This window comes from Tyto alba, unplaced genomic scaffold, assembly GCF_018691265.1.
Source record: "Tyto alba isolate M040663 unplaced genomic scaffold, T.alba_DEE_v4.0 Super-Scaffold_10, whole genome shotgun sequence".
In the NCBI taxonomy this organism is placed as follows: Eukaryota; Metazoa; Chordata; class Aves; order Strigiformes; family Tytonidae; genus Tyto; species Tyto alba.
This window is the reverse complement of record NW_024881262.1, coordinates 11,798,071-11,824,789: the sequence shown is the minus strand read 5'-3', so window position 1 is coordinate 11,824,789 and position 26,719 is coordinate 11,798,071. Positions and strand designations below refer to the sequence as shown.

Sequence of the window (26,719 nt, the reverse complement as noted above, 5' to 3'; positions counted from 1 at the left end):
ACTAGTGTCACAGAGGAAGGAAAGCATATCACTACATTAAAGGTAGAGGGTGCATTTGGGCTATAATTTAATTCCCACAGCAGCATGTCTCAATCAGTTGGAAAGCTTGTAATTAACCTCTTCTCAGGAACCACAAGTAAACAGAATTTGTTTGAGGAATCTCTGATTACTCAATGTGAACTGGCTTTCCAGCTAGGGTGCTTGTTCCTATGTTTAAGCAATTATTTTGAAAGTCTGCTTCCTCAATGATGCTTTCTGCCCTATTAACTGATCGTGTCACATAAGGAATTCAATACATACAGACCCTAGGTGTAATACTGTGATAGTTTCTTGTGCTAAAAGTAAGTTCAGTTTGAAATGCCAAGTTTGCAGGGTGTGCTTAAGTTGGTGGAATTGAACTCCCTCCCTCCTGGGAACAGAGGAAAAAGTTTTCAAGTACTCAAAGTATGAACTTAATAGCTTTTCAGAACATGTTTCTCTCTTCCTTTCTATTAAGTAAATTAAATTAGCACACACAGCAGTAGAGTGGGTGGAATATAAAGAATCTCTTTAAAATATAATGCTCTCTAGAATCCACACATGCTCTCAGAAAAGGAAGTGGAAGTCTGAGCTGATGGCTGCCCTACAGAGAACATGGTCACATCTGGGCATGAGTAGTTTCCTGTGTGGATGGCGCAGTGTCTCAAGGCTTCCTCTCATAAATGAGGAATGTCTGTTCAGCCACTCTTCTGGTTTACTCAATGCACACATAGATGTTTTTCAACTATTTTAACTTGCTAAAAGTTCCAATAATTAAACGTTTCTCCAAATTTTCCTGTTTCTCAGACTTTATACTATCTGGCCCCTATGGCAACTACTGAAGTACTCTAGCACGTTTCGGGAGAAACACAGTCAAAGTTTTGCCTGAAACTGTCCTGTCAGAAGTAAAATTGACACCAGTTTTTTTCGAGGACAAGCAAAGGAAGGTGAAACTTGAAGTACTGCAACATGGAACTGCAGAGTATTTCTACTAAAGCTTCCTGTCCATCCTACGGCTGCTTAAGATAATAGAAGTTTACCTTAGGTTTGTCTGACATCCTTCCTCTCGAAGGGCAAAAAGCATTTTTTACTTAAGCCAACAAACAACAAAATGGGTTATTTGATCTGAAGTTGGACAAACACCTTCAAGTAAATTCTGGTATCCACCAGACTATATACAAACACATGCAAAAAGCACTTAAAAGTTTGTTCACCAGGCTTAACTTTCTAGACACTCCTCACTTCTACTAACAGCTTAGTCTGGTCTTGCTAGAAGCTTATTCTTCTTCTAATTGCCAACACAAAAGGTTTTAAAATCATGTTTTAACAGCTAAAATATTATATCTTCATAAATGAAAAGATCTGTCAATAGTGCTAGTGCAGAAGCAAAGGAACCAGGTGCAGTTCTAACAGCTGGGGGAGAGGATCACGATTCAAAAGTTAAGAAAAGCATCTGCTTATAGTTTGATAGCAGCTATCTGTCTAAATTCAATCTAGAAAATTAGATCCTGCTATGGCTGGTATAGAGATTAAGAACATCTCGCTCGACAAAAAAAAATATTTAGAAATAACAGTATTAGGTCAAGAGAGTATTCTGTTTGCTTCTGTCCTTCTCATTGTAAAAAAGAAAAAACAAACAATCCAACCCACAACAATTTCCTGGTATCTAAAGGTCAAGCTAGGAAGCTTGCATTTGTCTTCCAATCTTAGAAGAATCTACTATAGTAAAACATAGTAGCTTTATTTTACATGTGGCATATTTCTCCCACCCCTAGTTTGCACATGGGCCTTTAGGTTGAGCCTTCCCCTACTTCACTGAAATCTTGGGTTGGAAGGGTTCACAGGGGATCTTACGTCTTTTCCAAGCTCAGATCTATCTCATTTCATCAGCATTAAATTAATATTCAGATAACACAGACACGAAATGTTTTTTGAAAGCCACAACACAAAAAGTTTTAAAACTAACTGCACAGAAAGGCATTAACACCTTCAGTATGTCAGCGTTAGCAATAAAAAACACCGTATGACCAACCACGACCAACACAACGTGTGCCAATACCTCACGGGGCATGAAAAGGAACAAGAGATGTAGTTGCTTCTGGACCTGAAGACCAGGTATTTTCCTTCCAAGCAGAGGTGCCTAAGCGCAGGCCAGAGGGGAAGGGATCAGACCCTCCCGGGACCGAGGGCACCGGGCGCCGAGCGACTTCCCCTGCCCTCTGTAAGGTGCCCTCGCTGCCGAGGCGGGGGGGCTCCCGCTGCTCCGGGGCCGCCGCCTTCACGCCCAGCCCCTCTCCAGCCGCCCGGCCGACAGCTCCGGCCCGCTGGGAGCCCGGCCGGCAGCCCGGATGAGGGCTTTGTCCGTCTGCCAGCGCCCCGGTGGGGACTCCCCCCCCCCCCCCCCGCCAACCCCGGGGGGGCAGGGACAGGGAGCCAGGCCTCAGTGCCACGGCGGCTCCTTCCCCGTCCCTCCCGACCCGGCCGGTCGCAGCCCCGCGGGGGGGTTCAACTGCTTCCAAGGGGGAGTGACACACACACACACACACACACACACCCCCCCCCGCCACCACGGGGGGGGAGGACGCCATTGGGAACAGCCCGGCCGGGGAGGCGTTTCCATGACAACCCGCCCCGGGGACCCTGCACCCGCCCTCGCCACAAGGGGGCGATGATCCCCGTACCACCCCCCCCCCCACCCCCCCCCCCCCCGGGCTGGGGCCCGCCCGCCTCACGGCCCCCGTCGGGAGGATACAGCTTGAAGCCCCGGAGGATCTCCTTGGCCCGCTCGTCCGTGGCCGACATGATCCTGCCGCGCCGCGGGCGGACGGGGGTGGGCCGGGCTGGCCTGGGCTGCGTGGGCCTGGGCGGGAAGGCGGCGGTGACAGCAGCGCCTCAGGACCCCCCCACCCCTCCCCCCCCCTCCTCCTCCTCCTCCTCCTCCTCCTCTTCTTCCTCCTCCTCCTCACTCCCTCGCACCCGCCACTGGCCGGTGCAACCAACCCGAGCGGCCTCCCGCCGCCCCGCCCCCCGGCCCCCCCGCTCCGACCAACCACCCGCTGTCGCCGCCCCGCCTTTTGGCGCAGGAAGGACGGCGCAGCTGTCCAATCAGAAGGCGCCCCCGTGTGCCCACCCTCTCCCCCCCCCTCATTCAAGGGCGGCTGCGCAGCGGCCGTTAAGGCGTACGGCCCCGGCCGAGCCTGACGTCGCCGGGGGACGGGAGTCGCCGCAGGACAAACCTTTCCCGGCCGCTCCGCTCCGCCGTTGTGAGGCTGGGCCGCGGGGGGGGTGGGGGGCGCGCGGGGGGAGCGGGAAGCCTCGCGGGAGGGAGGTCTCGGAGGGGTGTAGCTGAGGGGGCGAGAAGCCGCCGCAGGACCGGTCAGCAGTCGCTCGCCCTCACGGCTCGGTGCCGTCCGGGCTGGTCGGTTGGAGCTTCTCCTCCTCCCTCGGTGGGCAGGTCCGGCCGAGCTCCGGGCGTGAATTTGGGTAGTCCCGGGGACCTGGGTGCTTGCTGCGTTCAGGCCCAGAGCAGCTTCTGCGTGCCAAGGCTGGAGCTAATAGGGACGACGCTGTGGAGAAAGTTTGAAATAAATAGTTTGTTTTCCCTGGAACAGAAGCAACCTTCTTTGTACTGCAGAAATTTGGCATTTGTGTAACAACGTAGACTGTGGGGGAGTCTCTGGTTTGTTAGCGCATGCCAGAAGCCAGGCTATGAACACAACAAATTAACTCCCTGATTAACAGTCATGAGTGTAGTAATACAGCGCATTAATAAGTCATGAGGAAAAATAAAGGCAGCAGTTGTAATCCAGGCTTGGAACAGGACCAGCGAACAATCAGGGTGCCACCAATGTATTCATGGCTCTGCTTGCCTCCAAATCAGCCACTGTACAAATGAGGAGAACATGAACATTAATAAAGGTTGTGTTTAGTGCATAAGGACAAGGCCACTGCCAGTATAACCAATAAGAGATCTTAATGATAAAAATAGGTAGCATTTGTTTCTCTGATGCATGGGATCCATGCTCAGTTGCACCCCATCAGTTTAAAAGTATATGAGTGGATCATTTTGAATCTGGGCAGAGTGCCAGGGGTATGCCATGCTAATATATATCCATCTTTTATTAAGAGTCCTTCCTGGGTTTTAGATAGCATGCAATTACGCAGCCTATGTAAGGAAGAGGGACTAAAGATCACCGAGGGGAAAAGACTTGACAGAAAAGGCAAGCAAGAAAAAAAGCAGACCCGGAGAAGGCAGAAACAATTGGTTGTGTATAGGGCAAGAGCCTGCCAGTTGGAAGTATGACATGCTAGTTTACACAAGACATAAGGAACTCAATCCTGCCTCTCTACAGTCTCCTCACAGATGAAAGAGCCCAGACACCAAATGGATCTCACAGCAAGGAACTCTCACAGCATTGAAGGACTTCTCTAGCACAGGGGTAGGAGTGTTTTCAGAATTTAGAATTGGTGCCTTTGTGTTTTCTGGCCAAATCTCAGAATTCCCAAATTTACCTTGCTGTGCAGAAAAACACATGCCTCTCATTTTTTAACTCCTGAATATCACAAAAGAGCTCATGGCTGAAGTGTGAAGTTCTTGTGACTGCTATGGGCACAAGTTGCAGTGGAACACATGACACTATAACTTGGAGAGTTTCAGAAACCCTGGGACCTTTCTCAAAATTCTTTGGCTGCATTAACACAAACAACACCCTTGAGCACATTGTCTTCCTAATCTACTTGCAAGAAAGTTGCTACAAGTCTCTCCTTTGGTGCTACTTTGTACTGAAAACTTCATCTTTGCTTTCATATCTGTCAGGTGTGATAGTTTCTGAGCTGCCATTGCAGGTGAGAAGGTGTCTCCAGCCTGCTTTCTGCTTCCCCAGAAGCTGTTCTCTCAAGGTGCAGATAAATGAGTTGGTGTTTCTGCAGATCAGTATAACGGGAAGATGGTTTCGTAAACTGGAGCTTCATCCCACCCCACATTTGATGGAAGAGCTTGTATCTTCAACCACCCAGACACACATGTCACTCCTCACCTGGCCAAGGTGTGAGGTGAGGGTCCAGCGAGCAGCTTAGTCTCTGGATCCTGGGAAGTGCAGAGAGCTTGACAGCTTCTTCAGCAGCGCGTGGGAGCTCCTGTCACTGCATGCTTTGGAGGTGTGTGCTGGAAGCTGAGAGATCAGAAGCCTGGAAAGAGAGAGAATAAATGGATGAAGCATGGTGGAAGCACACACAGATGAGGAACAAAACTGCATCCAGGACCCTGTTAGCAACTACACAGCCCAGCTTACCCCTAGAGCTACTGGGCATTTGGTTGTGTGCAGATGTACCTGCTCCTGCTCTAACATGGCCAAGGTGCCAACAGTGAATTTTATTTTGCTTTAAGTTGTTGGGAAGTAAAATTATTAGACACTTCAGGAACTAGATCCTAATCCTGGTGGTTAAATCTAGCCTAGTGTATGATTTCTGAATATAACATGTATTATGTGGGTTATTGGTAAGGTCCTATGTTGTCCTAAGGTGATTCTTTTCACAAGAGTTTTTGATTTAAACCACCTTATTTATGAAAGGTAAGGAAAAACGTAAGAAACACATAAGTATCTGCTTTCACTGTCAGCCCTTTCCTTGGTGAGGCCAGGTGGTTATTTTCTTGCCAATGATACAACAGAACTGGGACTTTAGTAGGGGAAGAAGCACCTCCAGAGTCTAGTCTGGGGCACCAGAAGGCAGACCCAGACAGGGTGCAGGTGCAGGCAAGATGAGCAGCTGGAGGCACAGGGCATTGAAGAACTAGACACTGAACTTGGTGTGATGGAAACTGCAGGACAGAGGAGTTAATCACACCCTTCCTGGTCTCTGTCCCTTACAGGTGACTTTGCAGCCTCATGCCTTGGCTTCTGACTGAGGGAAAGCATATTGTCAAAGTCTGTCTCTGGGGCTCCACGACCCCACTGCTTGGGGAGATCATCCCGGTTTTATGGTTTCTTTCCTCAGGCAATGCAGGGGAATAAGGTGAATTATCTTCTGCCTAAAAGGGACCTGGATTGCAGCATCACAAGGGGAAGAGATGGGGTGAGTCAAGAGATAATGCCAACATTAAAAGATAAAATGGATTAACATCTCCCTGCACGCAGAAAGCTGTGTGGATGGATCAAGAGGTTGCAATAGCTGTTTAAAAGGGGATGAGACAACTGGGCATCCTCATATTTTTCTCTTAAAAAAAAAAATCCATCCCAAAAGCTGAGCTTAGCTGATGCTGTTCTCCAAAGTCCATGTCATCAGTCGGGAGGTTTCAGGTCAGCCTGATTAAAAGACCCTCCTGGCTGACCTACACGGGGCTAACAGCAGATTTTTACCCACAGGTTCCAGCAAGAGGTTACAAAAACAATCTGTGGAAAATAGCTCAAAATCACGTATATCCATTTATATTTCAGCCTGGGATTTCGGCTTTAACAAGTTTTGAGACAAATGTGGCCACACACTGCTTGCCCAAGGCAACTGTTCCAGCGTGTCTGCGGGACAACATGAGCCATGGTGGAAGGCCTGTTTAGGATGTGATTCAAAAGGTAATTCTCCCTCCCTGTGCAGATGAGATCCAAGCGTGGCTTAAGCGAATTACTGAATGGCTTGTTACAGCCCTGCCTGAGTTCCCTTGCTGCAAAGGCCTGTTTTTTTACATCCAATTTGCTGTGAAGCCTGGAGTGTCACAACAGCATCCCAACACCTGTATGTCTGTGCTTTTTTGACACACTTTCCCTGGAAGATGGGACCCTGGGGACCCGTTGCAGATGGCTCAGAGGCACAGGCTAAGCCCCATCAGTTTTCCTAATAGTTTCTGATAGTTCATTCCCTGAAAGTTCCCCCCTCCTGACAGTGCTGGTCCACAGTTTGATCTTCAGGGACTAGCTGACTGAAAGCCAGAAGCACTTTGCTCTCAGCTAAAGGATTTTTAACCGAAGCATGCTTTAGTCACAGTGTGGCACAGATGAACGTACAGACCTCGGGGAGGGTAACAATCCCAAAAGCCCTTGTTTCCACCCCTGCTCTTCTACCTCAAGAGTCTTTTGGCTCCTGATCTGTGTCCTGGAGAGAATCTCAACCCTTCCAGCTCCCTCCCACATCACAGACTGAGCTCTGTCCTTTGGCTTGTCATTTGGATGGGCCATTTTTCTATGGAGTTTAAAATCACTTCTAGCACCCTGTGATCTTTTGCCCCATCTCTTGGCATTTTACCATTTACACCCTAGGAGGAGTGGCCTGAGGGGCTCGGCTAGTAGCCTCCATCCTCCAGCCCCACACAACTGTCTAATAATGGCCCCGCTTCGGCTTCTCGGGCATTGCCTGGTTCTTATCCTATAATGGAAGATTTGATCCCCTTTGAAGGCTCTGGTGTATACAAGGACTCCAAAGAGGAAGAGGACCTGTACATGTCAAGGAGAGCTGCGGTGCCATGCCGTCAGAACCAAGAACATGCTAAAGCGTGGCCGTACCACAGCGGCCCTTCGTGCAGGTCGTCTCGGAGCGCAAAATCCCCGCCACGAACGAGAGAGGCAGAAACTCCCCTCGCTTGTAACGAAACAGCAGCTCGGGTCGCGGCGGAGCCCGGGAGGGTAACGGCTGCCAGCACCGCCGGCCTGCCGCCCCCGGCCCCGCGGGGCCCTGCCCGCCTCGCCCCCGCCGCGGAGGGGCGCGCGCGGCCCGGTGAGCGCGGTCCGGCCGCCGGGCGATGCCGGGGCGCGGAACGCGCCGCTCGCGGCCGCGCGTTCCGGGGGAAGGAGCCGAGCGCGGGACACCGGCGCCGCCATCATGGCGGCCTGAGGGGCGGCGGGCGCAGCGCCGGGAGCCGGGAGGCCGGGAGCGGAGAGGTAACGCCGGGGGAAGGAGGATCCGCCCGCCCACCCCTCCGCGGACAGACCCTTTCCCTTCCCCGCTCCGCGGCCGCGTCCCGGCGCTGCCGGGCGTGCGGCTCCCCCAGCCCTGAGAGGCGGCGAGAAGGCCCCGCGGTGGGACCCCGGCTACAATCGCCGCTTGCGGCGGGGCTCGGCCCGCTCGGTGGGGCACGACTCCCCGGGCTGGGGGGGCCTGGCTGCCTCCCTCCCCCGGGGTCTGCGTGCCGCTTCCGGCCGTGAAACCCCCTCAGGTACCTTGGAAAGGCTGCAGCAAGGCGTGCCCGGCGGGGAGAAGCCCGGTTCATCCCGCGTATGGGTTGTAGCCTTTGGTCAAGCTCCGTTAAAGTGTCTACCGTTTGTATTTCAGTCACTTCTCGCCAGCGTAGGTTGTGGAAAGAGCAGCGAGGTGGTCCCGGTGACACGGTTGTGCAGACAGGTTGCTATAGCCACCTTTCTTAGCAGCACGTGGATAAAGCCAACCAGGCTTTTGTAACCTCATACACCTGCATGTGTTTTGATTACCCGTATAACTCGGGAACCGTGAAATCTGGCTTTCGTTCCCTGCTCAGTCACTTCATGCTCTCTCCTGAGAAAATTGCCTGTCCTCTCTGTGTGTTTCCTTATCTGTGAGTGGGAAGAGTAGTACTGATGTGCCCTTAGGTGTATTAGGAAGCCACATTGAGTGTTATTGTGTTGCAGGGATTTCTCAGTCATAACTGAAGTACTCTTCAGTCAGGCTGTGCACGTGCCTCTGATAAAAAGAATCCCAGAGAGACTTTACACTGAGAGCCAAGAAATCTTTGTGAGGAGAGTGCAAAAGATTGCCCACTCAGTTTGGGACTATTATACCTGCAGGTGTAATGGAATGGAGTAAAGTGTATTTTTAGAAGTTGACTAGTAAAGGAAACTGGCTGCATTGCTTTCGTAAGTCTTAATTTGGTCAGGCATGGTAAAACAGAGCAAACATCTGTGTGACTGTAATATCCCCACAGGGGCAGATGTGGTCCCAGTGGTCACGGAGAATGAGACATTTTCTCTGGTGTTTGGTTTTCTTCACCAGAGTAAAGGTTTCATTCTATACTTGATAATTAACTGATAGAAACATAACACAAAAAAACCCCTTATCTGCTGAGTTCTTTGTTTGGTGTCTGAATAATATGCTTCAGAATTTTTTTGGTAGTTGTTTTTAAACAACTTATTTTGTTGAACTTGTTAATAAATAGTAGTTTACATTTCAAAAGCAGCATGTTGGTGCTGGGAGACAACATGTACACCAGAAATATCATGCAACAGCTAGAGACAAAGACCTCTCTTTACTGGGACTTAAATAGAGGCTTTGTAGAAAGGGTATTTTTATCATTCAAGCTTTCCAGTTAACCCAAAACACTAACTATACAATGTAGACTGGTAAGCTACTTATAGACCACAGTTCTTGTTGCCTTTTAGGCTCAGAAAGCAATAGGAATTATTTACGCACGCTTTATCTGTAGCTAACATCAAAGGAAAAGGTATGATGTGTGGGCCTACAAGGTGGATCAATTCTGCACAGAGAATTAAGTTAGCTGCTGTTTTGAAGCTGTGGAATGAGGAAGTCTTAGCTGGCCTCTAATACAGGTAGTAATAAACATCTTTGCAGTTGGCATTATTTGGCATCATCAGTAGAAGGAAAAGACTGAAAATAGCATGGAACCAAAACTCTTTTCCTACTAGCAGGAGTAGATGCTTTTAGGGAACTGACCACCCAGAATGCAGAAATTTTGCTGAGATGTGTGAATCCTTTTTGCTCCCCAGATAAATCAGCAGTCAAACCTGCTGGGTTTATATTTGTATGTATTAATATCATGTTCTTTTATTGACAGATTGAAAACCTAGAATGGCAGGAGAACAGAAACCGTCCTGCAATCTTCTAGAGCAGTTTATTTTACTAGCCAAAGGTACAAGTGGCTCAGCTCTTACTGCTCTTATAAATCAAGTGCTGGAGGCTCCTGGTGTTTATGTCTTTGGAGAGCTGTTGGAGTTAACAAATGTGCAAGAGGTATGAGATGACTTTCTATCCTAATGTCCCTTCTGCATTCCCAGTATAAGGGATCCCCAGAAGTCCCCACAGACAGCCTGTGCATGGAATGTCTGTGCCAGGAAGGGCCTGGTGAGACTTATTTTGGTTCTGAGATGTTTGCGTATGAGATCGATGTTGCTTTTCTGTGTATATATTAGACATTATAAAATACCTATATAAAGCTTTGCTACCTTAATGCAATCGCTAATACAGCAAAAACCTGGCAGCAACACAGTCACAATTTTAAGAAGGCACCTAGCCAGCCAACAATGAAAAAATCCCTTTCTGCTCCTTCTTTGTCCTGGAAAGCATAACTTCCATGCTCTCCAAAAGTCTTTGAGAACAGATGTCTAGTGTATCAGGCCTGGGTGGTAACCAGATCCAAACCATTTCAAACCAAGATGGAAAATAAGTTCCAAAGCTTTTACTGAGAATGCTTCTCCAGCACCCTCCTCTACTACAGTGAGGGAATCTGGGTTGAGCATCTCTGCAGCTGGGGTAATGTGGCGTACAGCAAGTTTGGCTTTCCAAAAGGGCTCTTAGATATGCCGAAAAATGCCTCTATGGTTATTCAGCATCAAATCACAACTATGTTTTTTTCCTGGATCTGTGTGCAGCAAATGGTATTAAAAAAATCCCACTCAATAAAAATCACTGCATGGTGCTGCAGTTATTCCAGTGAAGTGTTTGCATGCGAGAGGAGTGCTATTACTTTCAAATGTACTCAACTTAAGATGTTCTAGCTTGCTTTGCTTTGAAGTTTTTGTGGCTCTGCAGGTAAGCTGTCCTGATTTTCCCAGTAATAGCAAGGGTGCTTAACCAACTAACACCATTGCCTGCTTGCTTGTCACCTGATGAGAAGAGCTGGCCCTGTAGGATGTCAGCTGAAATTAAGAGACACCTTTTCCCATTACCTCCTAAGATGCTGCACAAAGCAGTTGACAGTCCAAACTGTAGTTAAGTTCTGGTGCACAAAAATGGCTGGATCATCTTGTCTCTGAAACTGCTGAAATTTGCTGCTGCTTATGAGGCCTTGGAGAGGGTCCAACTCTTTAAGATCAGGACATAATTGCTTTTCTGGATACTGCTTTTCTTATGTAGACTTAAAACATTCTCTGGAGAAGTTGCCTGCCAGAGTCGTGTTGGATGCTACCATGTTACTTGGAATTTCTTTTGTTTTCTTCCCATCCAGCTTGCTGAAGGGTCTCATGCTGCTTATTTCCAGTTGTTGAACCTGTTTGCGTACGGAACGTACCCAGACTATGTAGGTAAGAGACGGCTGCCTGTTTGCAGAGTATGAGACTGGGTTGCCCTTTAGAATTGTCAGAGGCAGTTCTTTGCTTTCTGTGGTACCTGGTGTAATGCAGCTGGGTGAAAGTGTCCAGGGACAGAATTTTTCTTGGGAGGAGAATTTTTCACAGGGGGTCTCTGGATCATATGTGCTTTTGAATTGCTAAAATGTGGAGTAAGGGCAAGAGACTATGATGTTTTACTGGTTTGGATTGGACTGCAGCACTGGATTGACTTGGTTGGTAGCAGTATTCACTGATGTTCACAGGCCACTTACCTCTGCAGAGTGCAATTTCAGACATCTGTTTTGAAATTTAGATGACACTGGTTATGGAAGCTGCAAAAAACTTAGACAAAATTGTTCTGCATTATTTATAAAAACCTATATAGTTTATGGGATAACCTTTTATTCTGTGATGGCATTGCTGAAACAAAATGAAGCATTTCTTAGCTGGAATACAAATCGAAATAATGACTTTTATACAGCTTCAGAAGGACAATGTGTGAATCATCTTAGTATCTGTCGGGATGTGCTTTTATCTCTGGTGCTTATGCTTCCATTCTGCTACAATTTAACACTTCATTTGTGGGTAGCAGCCTAATCCAGACCATTACAGAGTGTGACAAATAATTCTGCCATAGTGCTGGCTGTCACTGTGGTGGATGAGCTATCTAGTTCCTGTAAGAAGTGGCATCCGTAAGTGCAAGGACTGGAAATTTCAGTGGCTGCAGAGCAACATGAGCCTCATGAATTCTGTGACTGATTAGAGGATGTGTTTGCTGTGCCTGGGTCTTGTGTCCCAGCATGTGACAGCGCAATTTGTTCTTCCTTTTCTAGTGAAGAAAGAGAAAGGGGGAAAAGTAATCAAAATGTAGAGCACTGAATGAAGTGGGATAGATGGGAGAACTTGAGTGGCTCTGAAACACTAATTTCCATTAAAGCCAGATATTTTAAAGAGTTTCTTTGCTTTGGAAAGCCGCCAGTTTCCTTTATGTTTTTAAATATTCATGAGGCACATGGATATAATACAATGACAGTAAGGCCATCTAGATTAGTAATTTCTCCTCTCTTCCTCAGCCTGGTACTTTACACTTTCAACCCTAAATTCTGCAGAGAAATAAAGCCAGCTGTACTTACAACCAGATCAGCAAAGAGGGGAAGATTTTTTTCTGTCAGCTTGTTAATGAAATAAAAATGACTTGATGGTAGAAACAAAGCATTGACCAACCACTTTGGCAGGACACCACTTGTGTAGATGTGAATTATATTCTAATTTCAAATCCTGAATTACTAGAGAAGCAGAGAAGACTGGAATTGCCAACTTGTTTTGTAACTTTTCCTCTCTGTCCCTGGGTGTGCTAATCTGTCATCAGCGGCAGGTCCTCTGCTCACAGTAGCTGGAGGTGTTCAGCCTTTCAGGGTTTAGTGTAATGGAACTAGCCTGAAGTTCTGCAGCCTGGATTATATAATTCTTGAAGGAAAGTCCTGAATCTTGTCTTTTTAACATTAACAGCAAACAAAGATAACCTGCCTGAATTAACAGTGACTCAGAAAAACAAGCTGAAACACTTGACAATTGTAAGCCTGGCTTCCAGGATGAAGGTAAAGTACCCTGTGTATGATAGCAGTTGTCTTCTTGTTTGTTTTTGTTTTGAAAATGGCATCAATTCCATAGCATTGAAGTTTTATCGGCCTGCATGAATACTAACAAGAAATCCTGCAACTAGGAAACTACCCATAAATGTACAGTGTTTTCTCGTGGTGTGTCTGGGACATTAACGTAGTGGACTTCCATGGATGAGATTGGGGGGGGGCGTGTCTGAACTACCATGCAAATTGGTCAGGAAGGGCTGAGAAACTTTGTATGCCTTCTTTCACTGGTGGAGATGGAGAATCATTCTTAAAAACACTGACTTTTTGTTCTAGGGAAAACTAAGCAGCACACTTAATGACTTCTACAGTCCCATTACCTTTTTTCCTCCAGAACGTGCTGTGCCAAAGCTTCAGGAATTACCAAAGTTGTGTCAGAATATTATGTAGCGTAGTAGCAGGCATTTGTGCTGCCATGATCGGTCACTGCTGTACTTGCAGGTTGAAGCGTAGGATACAATAAACATTTGGATCTTGACCTTCTGAGACTCAGCTGTCCTTTTTGACTCTAGGACTGTTAACTTATTCTTGGACTTGCTGTTTTTAGTGCATTCCCTATTCTGTGTTGCTGAAGGACCTGGATATGAGGAATCTGAGGGAGTTGGAAGATCTGATTATTGAAGCGGTTTATACAGATATTATCCAGGGGAAGTTGGATCAACGAAACCAGGTGCTAGAAGTGGATTTTTGTATTGGCAGAGACATTCAGAAGAAGGACATCAGTAACATTGTCAAAACACTCCAGGAATGGTGAGGCAGTCTCTCCACCTTTCTCGTTCCTTGTACATAGTTTGTCCTGTTTTTTTCTTATTCCTCAAAGTTTTAAGTGCTGGCTCAATTTTACTATGTTCCATTAATCAGGAGTCTTATGCTGTAAGTAGGCACTTGGAGGAGGATTCTACTGGGCAAGTTTTCCAAGATCCCATCTAGGATTCAATTTGTGTTATGTATCAAGCCAAATAGGTCTTGAGATTCTGCTTTCCCCATAGCTTTAATGTGGCAGAACCCTAGCAAAGACTCAAGGCCTTTTCAAACAGATATGCCAAACTGGACTCATGGTGGGAGCTATTCCTCCTGTTACACTTGATAACAAAAACAGAACTGTCCATTACTTTTCAGCCTTTTTCACAGTGATGAGAACTTCATGGGCAAATTCTAGAGAATCATAGTTCTTTGGAGAGGATGTCTCTTCAAGTTTGAAGTTTCAGATGCTTTTGTTTGCCTTCTCTTTGTCCTGCAAATGCAGGCTGCATGCAGCCGTAGTGGGACTGTGGTACTATTTTTTTGTACCTTTCCCACTCAGACAAATTGCCCTGTGGACTGTGGATCCAGTGACAGGTTCTGAGCTGACTGGGAATTGTTTCCTAGTTGCTATGGTAATGAGTGCATGAAAAGTAATTAAACTGCTGGGCAAATATGCTGTCCTGAGGTGGGGGCAGGTTTTTTGCTTCTCTACTCCCTCAAGCCCATCATGGTGGGAGGGTTCTGGGCAGCTTCCAGGATCTTACAGCATTGTTTGGAAGGTAACATTGAACCCACTGCCAATTCCTTTTCTGTCCTCTCCAGTTATGAGTTCTGTGTTGTAAGAGTGCTCTTGTCTTTTGAATGAACACCTAACAGGCAGGGGGGTTCTCTCAATCTCACCTTTTTGTTTAATTTTAAACTCTTACTTACTTTTTGAAAAATGTGTTGCATCCTTGTTTAAGCAGTAATTGTGATTGAAAAGGAAATTGAAAGTGCATCAAACCTGCGCTTACTTTTTGATGGGCAGGTAAGAGTAACATGGACTGGCTAAAGAATGCTGTGGAATATATTGAGTAAACAGCAAAGCTTTTTCTAGCCCGATTTTTGGAATTCTTCAGGAGGAAGTATGAACTTAATAATCTCCTAAACTTTTAGGATGTATGGCTTTTCAGATTGCCTGATTTAGCTGCTACAGAGAGGACTTGTAAACGCTGTTTGACGTTGTTTGTATCTTGCAGGTGTGATGGTTGTGAAGCAGTTCTTTTAGGAATTGAACAGCAAGTACTTAGAGCCAACCAATACAAAGAGAACCATCACCGAACTCAACAGCAGGTAGAGATGGAGGTGGGTACAGAGTTGCTTCAGACCAGTCTATGTTTTTTGATAAATGTTTGTTTATTGAAGAAAGTAATGTGGTAACACCTGGTTAATGGTCATGGCTTCTCTGAATTAGGCTAGCAATCATGCAAACCAGATGTGGTGGTTTGGGGTAGGAAGAAGACACATCTGCTTCTATGTGTTAGTAACACCACAAACATAAAATTTGCCCAGTCCAGGCAGGTTGGAACTTTTCTTTATAAATTTTTATAAATTTAGGCTAAGTGGATGCACTGGCTATGGTTTCCTGAATTGATTGGTTAGGAAAAGTGTGCTTTTAACACAGATTTGATGCAATTCTGCTCCTGTACAAGGCAGGAAGGAAGGAAAAAACACTTCTCTTTGTTTTGAACCTGAAAGTGTATTTAACAAAAATCTTTCGAGTCTCATTGCTTTTGCAAAAAGTGTCCTCAACAGCTTCCTTAGGGTCTTTCTCCTGGGGCCACGTTGAGCACCCAGGCAGGGCTCTGACAGCTCTCTTCAGCAGCGTGGGTGACCTGGGAGCACTCCTGCCTCTGTTCCACACGCAGCTAGGCGATAGATGGCAGCACGGGCACACGATTGTAGCCCCTGCTGATGTGTATTTACTTGAGAGAACAAATCTTGGCTAATACAGCTGTAAAGGTGAAAATGGTCCTACAGAGACACTTGCTTAGGGTTTATTTTTTGCACAGTGCTGCATCCCTGCAGGTTTACGTTTGCCTTCTGAAGCAGCATATGCTTAGCGGCTTGATTGGCATCCGTAGTGCATTTGGTTTGCCAGATGTCTTTGGCCTGGAGTTGGCACACCTGGCTCCTAAATTTGTTTTGGCCTGTGTTTTTTTGTTTTTTGGGTTTTTTTTTTGGGGTTTTCTTAAGGTTTGCTCATTTTATTTCTGGTGAGCCCTACAGGGTTGCAGGGGACAGAGTATGGTGCCTGGTGCTGTATCTCTCCTTTTCAACCAGAATAGCAGAAGCAATACTGCTGCCTCCCACAAAACCAATTTCTGTTCCTGCTTCTAGCAAATATCTGTGGCTCAGACAGCCAGCCAGGCCAAATGGCATTTTCCCTTTCCAAGTGCTGTCCGAAGTGTAAGTTTGTTTCTTTCACAGTCTCCTTTGTCCTTCTTGCTTCTGGCCAATGTACTGTTAGGATGGCTGCCTTCTGTACCAAGGCAGTAGTAGGTCCCTCCAGCCAGCCAGAAAGGTGGTACAGTATTATGCCTTTTGTCTCTTAAATAGAAAAAAAAAAGAGTAATCTCTACTTATTCTGTGTTGGACCCAGACTGGAAATATTAACAACTCCTGGCTCTAAGCAAGGATGAAACTTTACCTTTAATAAACTCAAGTGCAGAGCATGTTTCTAGTGGGAGAGTTTATTTTATAATCTCCACTCTACTGCAGGGTTTTTTCAATATGTGTATGAACAGGGTTTCTACTGCAAGGGGAGGAAGAAGCAGCTGCTGATTCACTGTCTCTTCTTGGCCAGGTCACAAACATAAAGAAAACATTAAAAGCTACAGCCTCGTCGTCGGCACAGGAGATGGAACAGCAGCTGGTAGAGCGAGAGTGCCCTCCACACACAGAACAAAGGCAGCCCACAAAGAAGATGTCCAAAGTCAAAGGGCTGGTCTCCAGCCGTCACTAGAACATACCATCTAAATGTCATTCAGCTAGGAATGACAACAGGAGGAGCAAAAAAGGGCCTGTGTCTCCTTTCTCAGTGGGTTCTGGGCCAGTCACTTCCAGGCTGGCAAATGAAAGCCCTGTCTGAATACAGCTCCCAGTTAGCAGCACCTGGCTAAGTTACACTGTGCAGCCCCTACTGATTTCCAGGGTGTCCTTGTTCTGGTCCTGTAAAGAGGGACTAACCAAAAGGGGCAGGGAAAAAAAAAAAAAAAAAAAAAAAAAATCTGTGGGCAGTTTTGCTCCCTCCCAGCCAGTCTCATTGCTGCTTAACCTTGAGGAATCTGCTGTACTACGTCAGATCTTGGGAGAACTTCTGTAAGAAGTATCTGAATCCCAAGGTTGAAGTGTGGCTACCAAAGCCAGGCTGGGAGAGAGGAAGCCATCGACACAGATCTTTTCATTCCCAAAGGGAGCGCAGAAAGGTTTCTAGGCCAGGAACTGCTTTACATGGAAGTCTTCAGCCTTTCCGCTACTCCTGTCTATTTTAAACTGGGGTGAAATTCTCACTACCTCGCTCTGTGAAGATGAGATCCAGTGCTGGGCTGTTTACTTAACTGTCTGTTTACTGCCCTTACTAAGCCCTTTAATCTCTCACAGATTTAAAGCACTGTTCTGCATCTCTGAGGCATCAATACAATAAGGAGGAAGCAGGCTGCTCTTTCAAGCCTTCCTTCTTTCAGGTGGTTAGGGGCATGCTAGAAACTCTTCCTTCTGAATGTGATGTGACCTCCCAGAGCTGCTTATGAGTTGTTTCCCCCATTGATACCTTCAAAGGGTAATGAATTCACTCTTCCTTGGACGCTAGCGACAGTGGTCTGCATGGGAGAAGAGCCTCTTTAGCATCATGGCAGGCTGGTGGCCCAGGACCCACTGGCAGGGGTCGCAGCAGCATCCCCTTGCTGAAGCAATGGACTTGACTAGTCTTTCTGAATTTTGAACACTTTCAGGTTGTATTTTCCTCCCTTTTTTTTGTACATTGTTGTGATTCTAAAGCATTTCAGCCTTTGTTTTGTGTTTTTTGTTACAGACTAACTTCAGGTGATTTGCACCTAGTTTGGCAAGGTGTGGGTTTTTTTTTTTTTTTTAGGGGGAGGATGGGGTTGGCATTGAAACAGCAATTCACAAAAAAGCACATTTTAGATAAAAATTAAAAATGGTGATTTAATGTCAGAGTCTGGAGTCATGGCTTTGAGGCTGCTTTAGGCTTGTAGTCCAACAGCACTTGTTCACTTGAGTATTTATATGGTTCTTGATGTTCCGTTATCAGAAGGTCTGACTAATTTCCCTGATGCATCTGGGAGGCAGAGAAGTGTTCTTCCTGTTTTGTCAGTAGTTTGTCCACATTTGTGCAGAAGGATCTGTGGCAAACCCAGTAGCCGAGCCCAATGTCCTGAGCCTAAACACCTTTGATGCCTGACTGTGGAAGGTTTGTAGTTGTGCTCTGTATTAGACAGGTTGATTCCTTCCTCTGGGTCTAGCAGAGTACACCTTTGTAGTTTGGCCCCTGCATTTTACTTCACTCCGTGCTGTAAAGAGAAGGGCTTTTGGTGAGCGGGCTGGGGAGCTGTTCAAACACAGGACTGTGACAATGCTGCAATCCTGCAGCCAGCTGTCACCTGCACTTACTTGTGCAATGCAAGTGCCTTCCTCTTATTGCTACCAGAATTTTTTACCATCTGCGTGTCTTCAGTCCTCAGCCACAGGACTTACATGCTTGTGAACATAAATTCCTCTCCTTTTCTTCTCCTGCAGTGCAGGCACACCAGCTTTTAATCTTGAGAGGTAGATTTAAATAACTCTCATCTTCCTCTGGGTCTAGTCCCTTGGTTTATGATTCTTTGCCAGCTCGCTCTCCCCCTAGAAATGCTAGCCAAGAAAGTCCCAGGGAAGGATAAGTAAATAAGCCCAGAGCATGAAGCCTTCCCCTGTATCTCAAGGGAACTGTTTCCCAAGCAGTGGCGGGTCTAGTTTCTGTACTAGCTTCTCCCAGTGTTTAGCTGTCGGCTTCTCAGGAGGTGCAGGTAGACTTTGTGTACCCAAGCACAACAGAGCTGTGTGGTGGAGATGGACCGAGTCTGTTTCTGGCTTCCCACACACGCAGCTGCAGTGTACTGGTCATGAAGTTCCTCGCTAGATTTGACTAGTTCCTCACTAGATTGAGGAGAGGTTTTGTGGTCCTCACTAGCTGTTTTCTTTCCTTCCCATTTTAATATCCATCCTGCAAAGAGGCAGGAGAATAATAAATGCCTTTGGAAATCATTTTAACTCCTCGGCAAGCTGCAGTCTGCTAGGGAAATAGATGTGAATTTGTCATCTTTGGTGTTTAGTCCCTGCCAGTTACAAGAAGCACATTAGTTTGCTGAAGCTTCTTTAGCGTGTTGGAAGTTTTCGAGTTTGTTCTTACGTTTTTGCCTTTCTCAAAGCCTGGCTGGGGGTGAAGATCTTACTTATGCTTCAGTACACATTGCCTTTGATCAGCAAAGAAGCTAGGGAGGAAAGAACGCTTTGAATAAAGAGCTGTCCCATGCTTGACGGCAATAGAGGACAGGGAAGGGAATGGGGTATTGGAGGGAACTGAGCTGTTGGCATGTTTGGCTTTCCTGGTGTGCCAGCGACGCGCTTGGTGCTGCAAAAGGAGGGGGGTGTCTTTGCAATGAGCCCAGTCTGAGATGAGTCATTAACAAATGACATGCACAGAGTACCTGGGGGAGGCAAACAGCTCTGCAGCAGCTGGTTAATGAATCTGGCTTGAAGGAGAGAGTTAGAAGCTATTCCAGGAATGAAGCAGAAGGCATAGTTGTTAACAGGGAAGGATGCAGGAGGTGCTGTGCTGTTTGAGAAAGGCAAAAGATAAAGGCTGCATTGACTCCCTGTGACTGCAGGAAGGGTAGCAACTTGGAGCGGAGTTGTGTGAACTAGGGGCTTGTGGGGGCTAAATTGTTGGGACAGTTTCAAGTGGGGAGTGCCTGGGGAGCCTAATTGTGCTGGGGGGGGGACAAGAAGGAGGTGGAAGCAGAAGTGGGTTTGATGCAAAGACCCGTGTATTGCTTGTGCCTGCTGGAGGCAACTAGCACGGTTTGTCTGAGCGCTGCTGGACACTGCTCCCCGACGTGGGGAGAGCATCCTGCCCTACTTTGGTTTATGGCAGCAACGGGCTGCTCCAGCTGCAGCTCACTTCAAGATTGCAGCAGGACAGAGTTTGAGCTATTGAACTTCTGTTTGCCTCCTCTACCCGGAGGGAGACAAAGTGGATGGAGCTGCCTTCCCTCTGCTCTTCAGGGCTTTATTGTCTAGCTTCATGTTCTGCAGCTCCACTTGTACTAGTGCTTGTTTAATATGGAATTGAGCACTGAGCTGGAAAATGGAAGAGAGGATCTCAGCTGATTGCGGTGCTGGTAGGCTGCCCTAGCCCTAAAGCTGTGCCTCATGCTAACAAATGTCCCTGGCATTCCTGCTGTGACTCAGTCAATACCAGCTAACATCAGGCAATTCTGGAACATGATAAAGCAATGCTGATGTCAATCGTTTTACAGAAAAGAAGTTTGGGCTCAAAATCTATTGTTCTTTTACTTCCTCCCTCACTTCCTTAGATAAGTTAAATGCAGGCTTAGTCTTCTGTTAGGAGCAGGGGGGAAAATCAGTAATGCTGACAGACCTTTCTGTGTTCAGATTTGAGACCCATCCTGCAGTCAGTCATCTGCAGATGTCTGGAATCCCTTGGGTGCTTGTGGAGCTGCACACAGGTTTCAGGTCTCTCTACATGGCTCGCATACAGGAGTAGGACCCGCAGAGCTGCTCTCCACAGTGGAGCTGGGGAAAGCGAAGCTTTTGTTCCCATCAAAGACAGTGGTAGTAGGAGATGACCATTCTCCCACCAGCCCTGCAAAGTGAATTTTGCTGAACAGCTTTCTGTTCCTGGAAGAATGGAAAATGATACAGAACCCAGTGGGAGTTTTTGGTTTTGTTTCTAGTGTTTGCTTCTCTGGGAGGGGAAAGTGCACTGGTCCATGTGCACAAGGAGGTTGGGCTTACTCATTGGGAGGGAGGCAGAAGGAAGAATGCCATCAACATTGATAGCTGTATTAGAATGTAACCAATTGCATGGGTAAAAGAGACTTTTCCTAAACTTTCAGTTCTGCACAGGTTTATACCAGTGCGTCTAAGCTGTTTAGAGAGGCCTCCGATTTTGGAAACCACATAAAGCCCACCTCCTGCTGGGATAAAACAGTCACAGCTTATGCATTCCTGCGTGTGTTGGTGCTGCTGTTGGTTCCTTCAGTATCTGAGCCTGTTGCAAACTTTGCAGTGGAGAGAAACAAGGTTGCTCTATGTTATTCTGAATAATGGAGAAATGGAGACATTAAAGAACCTGCCTCACAAGTATATAGACCCAGCTAGCCGGTTGTCTGGTACCTACTCCCATACCAAGTTTTCTGGTGTTTTCCCTCCCTGCCCGCCCCCCCCGCCAGGTCCCTTATAGCATCTGACCTAGTGCAAGGGAACCAAAACCTGAACTTGCCTAGTTTATTTTTGTGTAATCTGAGAGAGAGTAACCCAGGGGCATCAAGAAAGGTAAATCAAAGTTTAGAGTGATCTCAGTTCCTACTTGTAACCTCAACTTTGTATTTTATTACGGAATTTTAACCTGATGGTCTCACTGAATTTCTCGGCAGAGTTTGTAGAAATATGTCATTGTTTCACTCTGCTCTGTGGCAAAGGTCAGTGTCTCTCAGGGACTGTTGACATTTTGCTGGTATTTCATCAAGTTTGGCCCTACCACAGAGCTACCAGAGGTAAGTGATTGAAGCTAGAGAGGTGTACTGTGAAGAGAGTGCATATTTACCCCTTAGCCTAGGCTGCTTTTTAGTGGCACTGGTGGTACCCCCACCTCTGATTAGTGAACCAGACAAAGGATTACACAGAGCAGCACTTTGCTCCCTGTCTCCAAACACACAGGCACGCATGCTTCTTTTTCCCACAGTGTGTAGACCTCACAAGATGCCCTGATGTATTTGCTACAGGTTACAAATTGGATAAGTGTGATAGCTGTGACCATGGCTTTTTCTTGCCAAGAAGAAAAGGTGCCCCTGCCTTAGCAAATAAACATACACACTGGAAATTCTAGGTGGTACCAGTATGCCATAAGGTCATTTAACAGTCCTGAAACGTGTATTGCCTCACAGAGTGCAAAATAATTTGCACCAGTGGTCCTTGCTTGGTGTCATTTTAGTAGAAGATAGGACACCTTTCCACAGGTCCAGGTCTCCTATAGAGTCTTGTGAATCTCAGTATCAGAGCATTTTTCAAATGCTCGTGCACGCGATATCGCTCTGTTTCCAGAAGAGCTGATTATGGTGGGCAAGTGAAGCCTCACTCCACCAGAGATCGGCATTTTTGTGAGTATTTTGAGCTTCTCTAGCTGTAGGTTTGTATCTTAATGGGTACAGAGTTTGGAAGTAGCACTGTCTAGCCCTCCAGACTCTTGCTGAAGATGCTGTTTATCTCACCAGCCCTAATGTTTCAGTCACTGTCTCGTGACCAGCACAGTCCTAAGGCTGCCTTGCGCTGATGCAATAAGTAACGTCTTGGTGTTTCATTGTCACCTTCGCAGCTGTTAGAGAGCACCAGTTCCTACAGGATCACCTGCCAGCTGTGATGCTATTCCTTTTACATCACGACTGTGAGATGACACCTCTCCTTGCTGGCAGACAAGCCAGGTGGGTAGGCATTGCTCCTCAGAGCTGTTCTGCATCTGGGGAGGCGCAGGCTGTTGGCTGGTTTGGCATAATGGAAATCAAGGAGACAAGGACAGTGTTATAAATATGGGACAAAGCACAGAGCTGTGTTCTATTCCAGTTCTGCTACAGCTGCAGAAAGCAACCTGGGGCAAATCAGCTCCTCCGCAGCTGCATTTCCCAGGACAGTCTCTCTCTTGTGTGCTGACTGTGTGACAGAGGTTTGTAAAGTGCTTTGGTCTCCTGGCTGGGGAGAGGTTCATTGCTGATGGAATTGAAGAAGATGTGTGTGTGTGGGAGGGGGTGGATCTTAAAGCTTTTTAAGCTTTTCCAGAAGTCCTCTTCCTTCTGTGTACCATACCCTTCTTCTCCCATGACGCAAATAAGGTGGTCCACCGTGGGAATACTGGCCTGGAGTATTATGGGTAATATGCCAGGTTAATTATGGAGGGGGCAGGAAAAATAGCCCGTGCTGTTTTCAACAATATCAAAGGGATGCTACCTAATGATTTTCCTATTAGCTCTTTTCCCAGCCTGCCAGAGTCACTGCAGAAGTGTCATTTACAAAGGCAGTTTGCAACTCATTACCCTGGATTTTCACTGTAGTTCTGCTCCAGAGAGTGTGGGCTTTTGCTGTGCGCCCCAACCTAATGCATTGCCTGATTCGGTTAGTGCTGCCATCCCTTCTGACAAGGTTAGTTGCTGACTGACAGGAAGGGGCCTGAATTCAATTCCCTTCTTGTTTTTGACTTGCGCTTGTGTCAAGCACAGGCTCCCTCTGGAAGCTGCCCTGTGATCCCTTCCCTTTGTTTTTCTGCATTCTGAGGGAAGCAGACCATGCTTGGAGAAGTCCTAGCGCAAGCGGCAGGGGCATGTGTGCTGCTGCCCCTGGCAGCCCCTGCTCAATGCCTCAAGTCCCTTTCCAGCTGGAAAGTTCCACTGTTCTCCTGCTCTGGAGCTCTGGGCTTTTCTTTTTCTTCATTGATTTGGGATTTGCTGTCACCTGAGCTGGGCCTTGTAACCCTTCAGCAATAAATACATTGGAAAAGTTGCATTAAAGGTGCCAGGGAAAAACATGCAGTGTGGGCTGGGGGAACAGAACAGATTTCCCACACGTTAGAGGGCAACTGTGTCCCTGCTGTGGGAGCTCCAAGGTTTGCTCTGGCCTGTTTGGGCTTTGCAAGACACTTGTACAACAGCGCTGGAGAAAGCTCTTGAACCTTTTTCACTAGAGAGCAGTGTGCTTTTTCAGACTGGGGGCCTATGGCTCGTCTAGTGCTAGGAATAGCTCCTGGAGAGAGGAAATCAAGGTTGTTCTTGTGTCATGTCACAAGTGCTCCCACTTAGAAGCTGAATGTGGCTACTGCTCGTTCAGCTGGTAGCACAGGAGACTTGTAGGTTGGGTAGTTTGACCTGAGTGTGGACAGAGGAGCCAGAGACTCCTGCCGCCCTCGCTTCCAGGCGTGTGTATACACCTCTGCTGAAGGCCATTCTCTGAGCCCGCTGCTGAGCTGTCAGATGCCAACCCCCTGAGGCTGCAGCTTGCATCCAGGCCAGCTCTTGCTGTTCAGTTATGCTGTCTCTGGGCTGGGATGTGGCAAGGGAGTTTTCCAGTGCTGGCCTTGGATCTTTTTACTGGATGTCATGAGGATTTGACCTAGCTGGCCCGCAAGGCAGGCGGTGATCAGTTTGTTTTTGCTGCACGTGACGCCTCCTCCCCTCTTAATTAGATTCCTGTGGCCCCTCTCTTTCCTGCTGGCCTGGTTTCCTACTGAGCCCCTGTCAGGGAGACACAATTGTGGCCTTACCAGGTGCTCGCTGTGCTCTGATGAGCCGTTTCTGTTTCCTGTTCTGCTCTGTCCACCGAACCGAGGAAGGTGCTTGTCAGCGCTCTGAAAACTGACCTCTACTCGCAGCGCCGTGCTCTGCCCGTCAGACCCACCTGTCCGGCTGTGCCACGTGGGTGCTGAGGCTGAGTGCATCTGAAAGTTTTCCCAAGTGCTCTTGCACCCCCGAATGCTGCCTTCTCTCATGCACATCAGCTCACACCCCGATGTGGGCACGGTGTTCCCGTCCTGCAAGTGGGAAACCAGCATGCTGAGGGACGGGGTGACTTATCCCTGGTCAGAGTGAGAGCAGCAAAGCGAGGAGCCGAGCTGTTATCCCCCTCCCTCTGCACAGGGAGCTCTCGCTCTGATCGCTCTCCGTCTGCCAAACTAGTGTCCTTTTGCAATGCAGCTTTGTCCTTTTCCTTGGGCTTGCTCTTTTCCAGGAAGCCCAGTGGAGGAAGGAACCCGTGCTGTGGGGCTGCGCTTTTCCCCTCGGACTACGCTGCAGAGGAGGAGCGGAAATCCAGACCGTACGCGACTCCAGGCTGTGATCTCTGGGATCTCTCCCAACCTGATCTCAGGTTGTGCCTCACTTAGGTGGTCAAATTTTGTGGATTGAATTCCTGAGATTGAGTTCCCTCTGCTCTGTTGAGGAGAGGCCCTCTGTCACCAGGCAGATGGTTTTATTCCAGCTCTGGCTTCGCAGCAAGATGCCAAAACTGGAAGGGGAATTGGCCCCACCTTGGTCCCAGCCTGGTAACTCTGTTGTGGTCACTACTCTGGCTTCATGCTCAAGGACCAGGACCCTGAGGGGCACCCGCAGTACCATCCCATTTTGCCACTGTTCAGACCTGGTGTGCAAGGTCTGCACAGTAAGTGATTCCTTGTTGTCCCTTAGGTTTGCTGGGTGACAGCGGACAGTCCCCTCTGATGGGCAGCTCTTTAGGAGCTCCCAGTACAGCCCCTCCTTCCCTCTAAAGGTGTGCAGAGCCAGTAGGGTGACCTTCACCGGGGTTGTATTTGCCTCACAGAGCCCTGACAGTGGGTTGTCCTTACCCACGGACATCCCCGGAGGGCTCTAGCAGACCCTGAGGCAGGGCACGAGCTGCCAGCTGCCTGTCCTGCCTCCCTCCCTCCCAGCCTGGCCTCCCAAGGTCTTGATTTTGTTCTCCATAGGCAACGTCTTACGTGGTCCGTGAGCTGCTGCTCCCCGCCCAGCTGGACTCTGTGGGCACCGCGAGGTGGGTACCTGTCTCTGACGGAGGCTTTTGCTCATACAAGGCTACAGACGTCACGTGTGCGCTCCTGACCTGATGATTGAGCTGTCGGGATGAATCCTCTTGTTCTGTAAACCTAATGTTCTCTAATAGTTGGGGAGAGTCTGGCTGGAGGTTTCTATGGTTTCCCGGTGGTTGCTAAGGGAAAGGATCTCTCTGCCTCTAGGTCTTGGTGACTTTCTTTTTGCCCTGTCCTAGGCACCAGAGCCCAGCAGAACATAATGCTCGTTGTTTCCCAGCCCACTACAATGGTCAGGGCATAATTTGTGACTCCCGTCACGGCTGGGCTGGGTGCCTGCCACTCTTTTTTTTCTAAGGCCTCTTTGAAGAATGAGACCAAAGAGCCTCCATGCAGGAGTTTGCGTGTTTGCTGCGCTCCCCGCCCCCTCGCTTGCTGTTTCCTTTAGAGCTCAGAGTCATTTTAACGATTTATTTCATGCACTTTACATAGCAAGAAGCTGTAACAACAGCTGTGTCCATGAATCCTTACCAGGCAGCCCTCAGTATATTTTAGTCTATGTATTGTCCCAGGCACAGTTAAATAAATCTCTGCTGGAGGAAGGGACTTTACAGCTTCGCGGCAAAGGTTTGGCGAATGGGAATATCAACAAGATACTTAGTGAGCTGCTGGATCCTGGAATAACAGCGCCTCCGGCATAAAGCTCCGCTCCCACGAGCGCGGCCGGGGGCCGGATCCAGCGCGGTCTCTTTGTTGCTCTCAGCAGGGACTGCATCTCTGTCCGGCGCCCGGTGACAAAGCTATAGTTACGGAATGAAATTCGGACCCAAACCCAGAGACTGGCAAGCGGGTAAAACGCGTCTAGGCCAAACGCTGCTCTTGTCGTGCTGCTGCCAACCCGGGTCTAGGCTGCTGAAGGAGGGGTGGGCTTATTTCCAGGGGTGCCGCTCAGGATCTGGGCGACAGACGAGTCGCCCGAGGCCGCGTGCTCTCACAGGGAGCTCGGCTGGGTTCTGCAGAGCCTTGCAGCTGCATGCAGCGCCGGGCAGGATTCGGTCCATCAGAGCGTCACAGGATTGGGCGCAAGTTTACTTTTGCATAGGGGATCAAAGCTGAATAAATCAGCTGGCCTTTCTCTCGCTCCTGACTTTTCTAAAACATCCGAACAATTTCTTCTTTAACTCTATTAAAATCAATCACTCTGACATTTAAATTGTATGTGAATT

The 26,719-nt window shown here is 47.8% G+C and overlaps 2 protein-coding genes and 1 long non-coding RNA gene across 15 annotated transcripts in view; 1 reads left to right on the top strand and 2 right to left on the bottom strand.

The window, feature by feature from the left end:
- Positions 1-2,158, bottom strand: part of LOC122153808 — a 28,177-nt gene extending 26,019 nt beyond the window's left edge. Inside the window, exon 1 of the long non-coding RNA XR_006165689.1 lies at positions 2,078-2,158. This is a non-coding gene — a long non-coding RNA (uncharacterized LOC122153808). The remainder of the gene's footprint in view (positions 1-2,077) is intronic.
- The window catches only part of PDE6D (phosphodiesterase 6D), a 38,666-nt gene extending 35,729 nt beyond the window's left edge, over positions 1-2,937 (bottom strand). The window contains exon 1 of one of the 2 annotated variants that reach the window (XM_042796995.1): positions 2,771-2,937. In XM_042796995.1, coding sequence (XP_042652929.1) covers positions 2,771-2,820 — 50 coding nt within the window. In that variant the 5' untranslated portion in view covers positions 2,821-2,937. Of the gene's footprint in view, positions 1-2,099; positions 2,471-2,770 lie in introns of those variants that run through there. The other variant, XM_032982424.2, reaches the window with a different exon arrangement.
- A 253-nt stretch (positions 2,938-3,190) lies between these two features.
- On the top strand, positions 3,191-26,628 carry COPS7B (COP9 signalosome subunit 7B). 12 transcript variants are annotated; one of them, XM_042794893.1, is made up of 9 exons: positions 3,191-3,281; positions 5,888-6,090; positions 6,453-6,584; positions 9,767-9,942; positions 11,156-11,231; positions 12,768-12,856; positions 13,452-13,654; positions 14,887-14,992; positions 16,494-17,858. In XM_042794893.1, exons 4-9 carry the CDS (start codon positions 9,781-9,783, stop codon positions 16,650-16,652), a joined length of 795 nt encoding a protein of 264 aa, XP_042650827.1. In that variant the 5' UTR covers positions 3,191-3,281; positions 5,888-6,090; positions 6,453-6,584; positions 9,767-9,780; the 3' UTR covers positions 16,653-17,858. The 12 variants fall into 12 exon arrangements, 10 of the variants coding, with proteins under 10 accessions (XP_042650827.1, XP_042650841.1, XP_042650831.1 ...); XM_042794897.1 differs by having other exon boundaries at positions 3,228-3,281; positions 6,013-6,090; XR_006165516.1 differs by lacking the exons at positions 3,191-3,281; positions 16,494-17,858 and adding exons at positions 22,305-22,410; positions 24,701-24,801 and having other exon boundaries at positions 5,203-6,090.
- Positions 26,629-26,719: the final 91 nt, after the last annotated feature.

Bases quoted from the DNA above. Each gene is read 5' to 3' on its own strand.
- COPS7B (XM_042794893.1), top strand. From the start codon at position 9,781: ATGGCAGGAGAACAGAAACCGTCCTGCAATCTTCTAGAGCAGTTTATT. The intron at 11,232-12,767 runs GTAAGAGACGGC...TAACATTAACAG, and splicing joins AACGTACCCAGACTATGTAG to CAAACAAAGATAACCTGCCT. The intron at 12,857-13,451 runs GTAAAGTACCCT...TGCTGTTTTTAG, and splicing joins GCCTGGCTTCCAGGATGAAG to TGCATTCCCTATTCTGTGTT.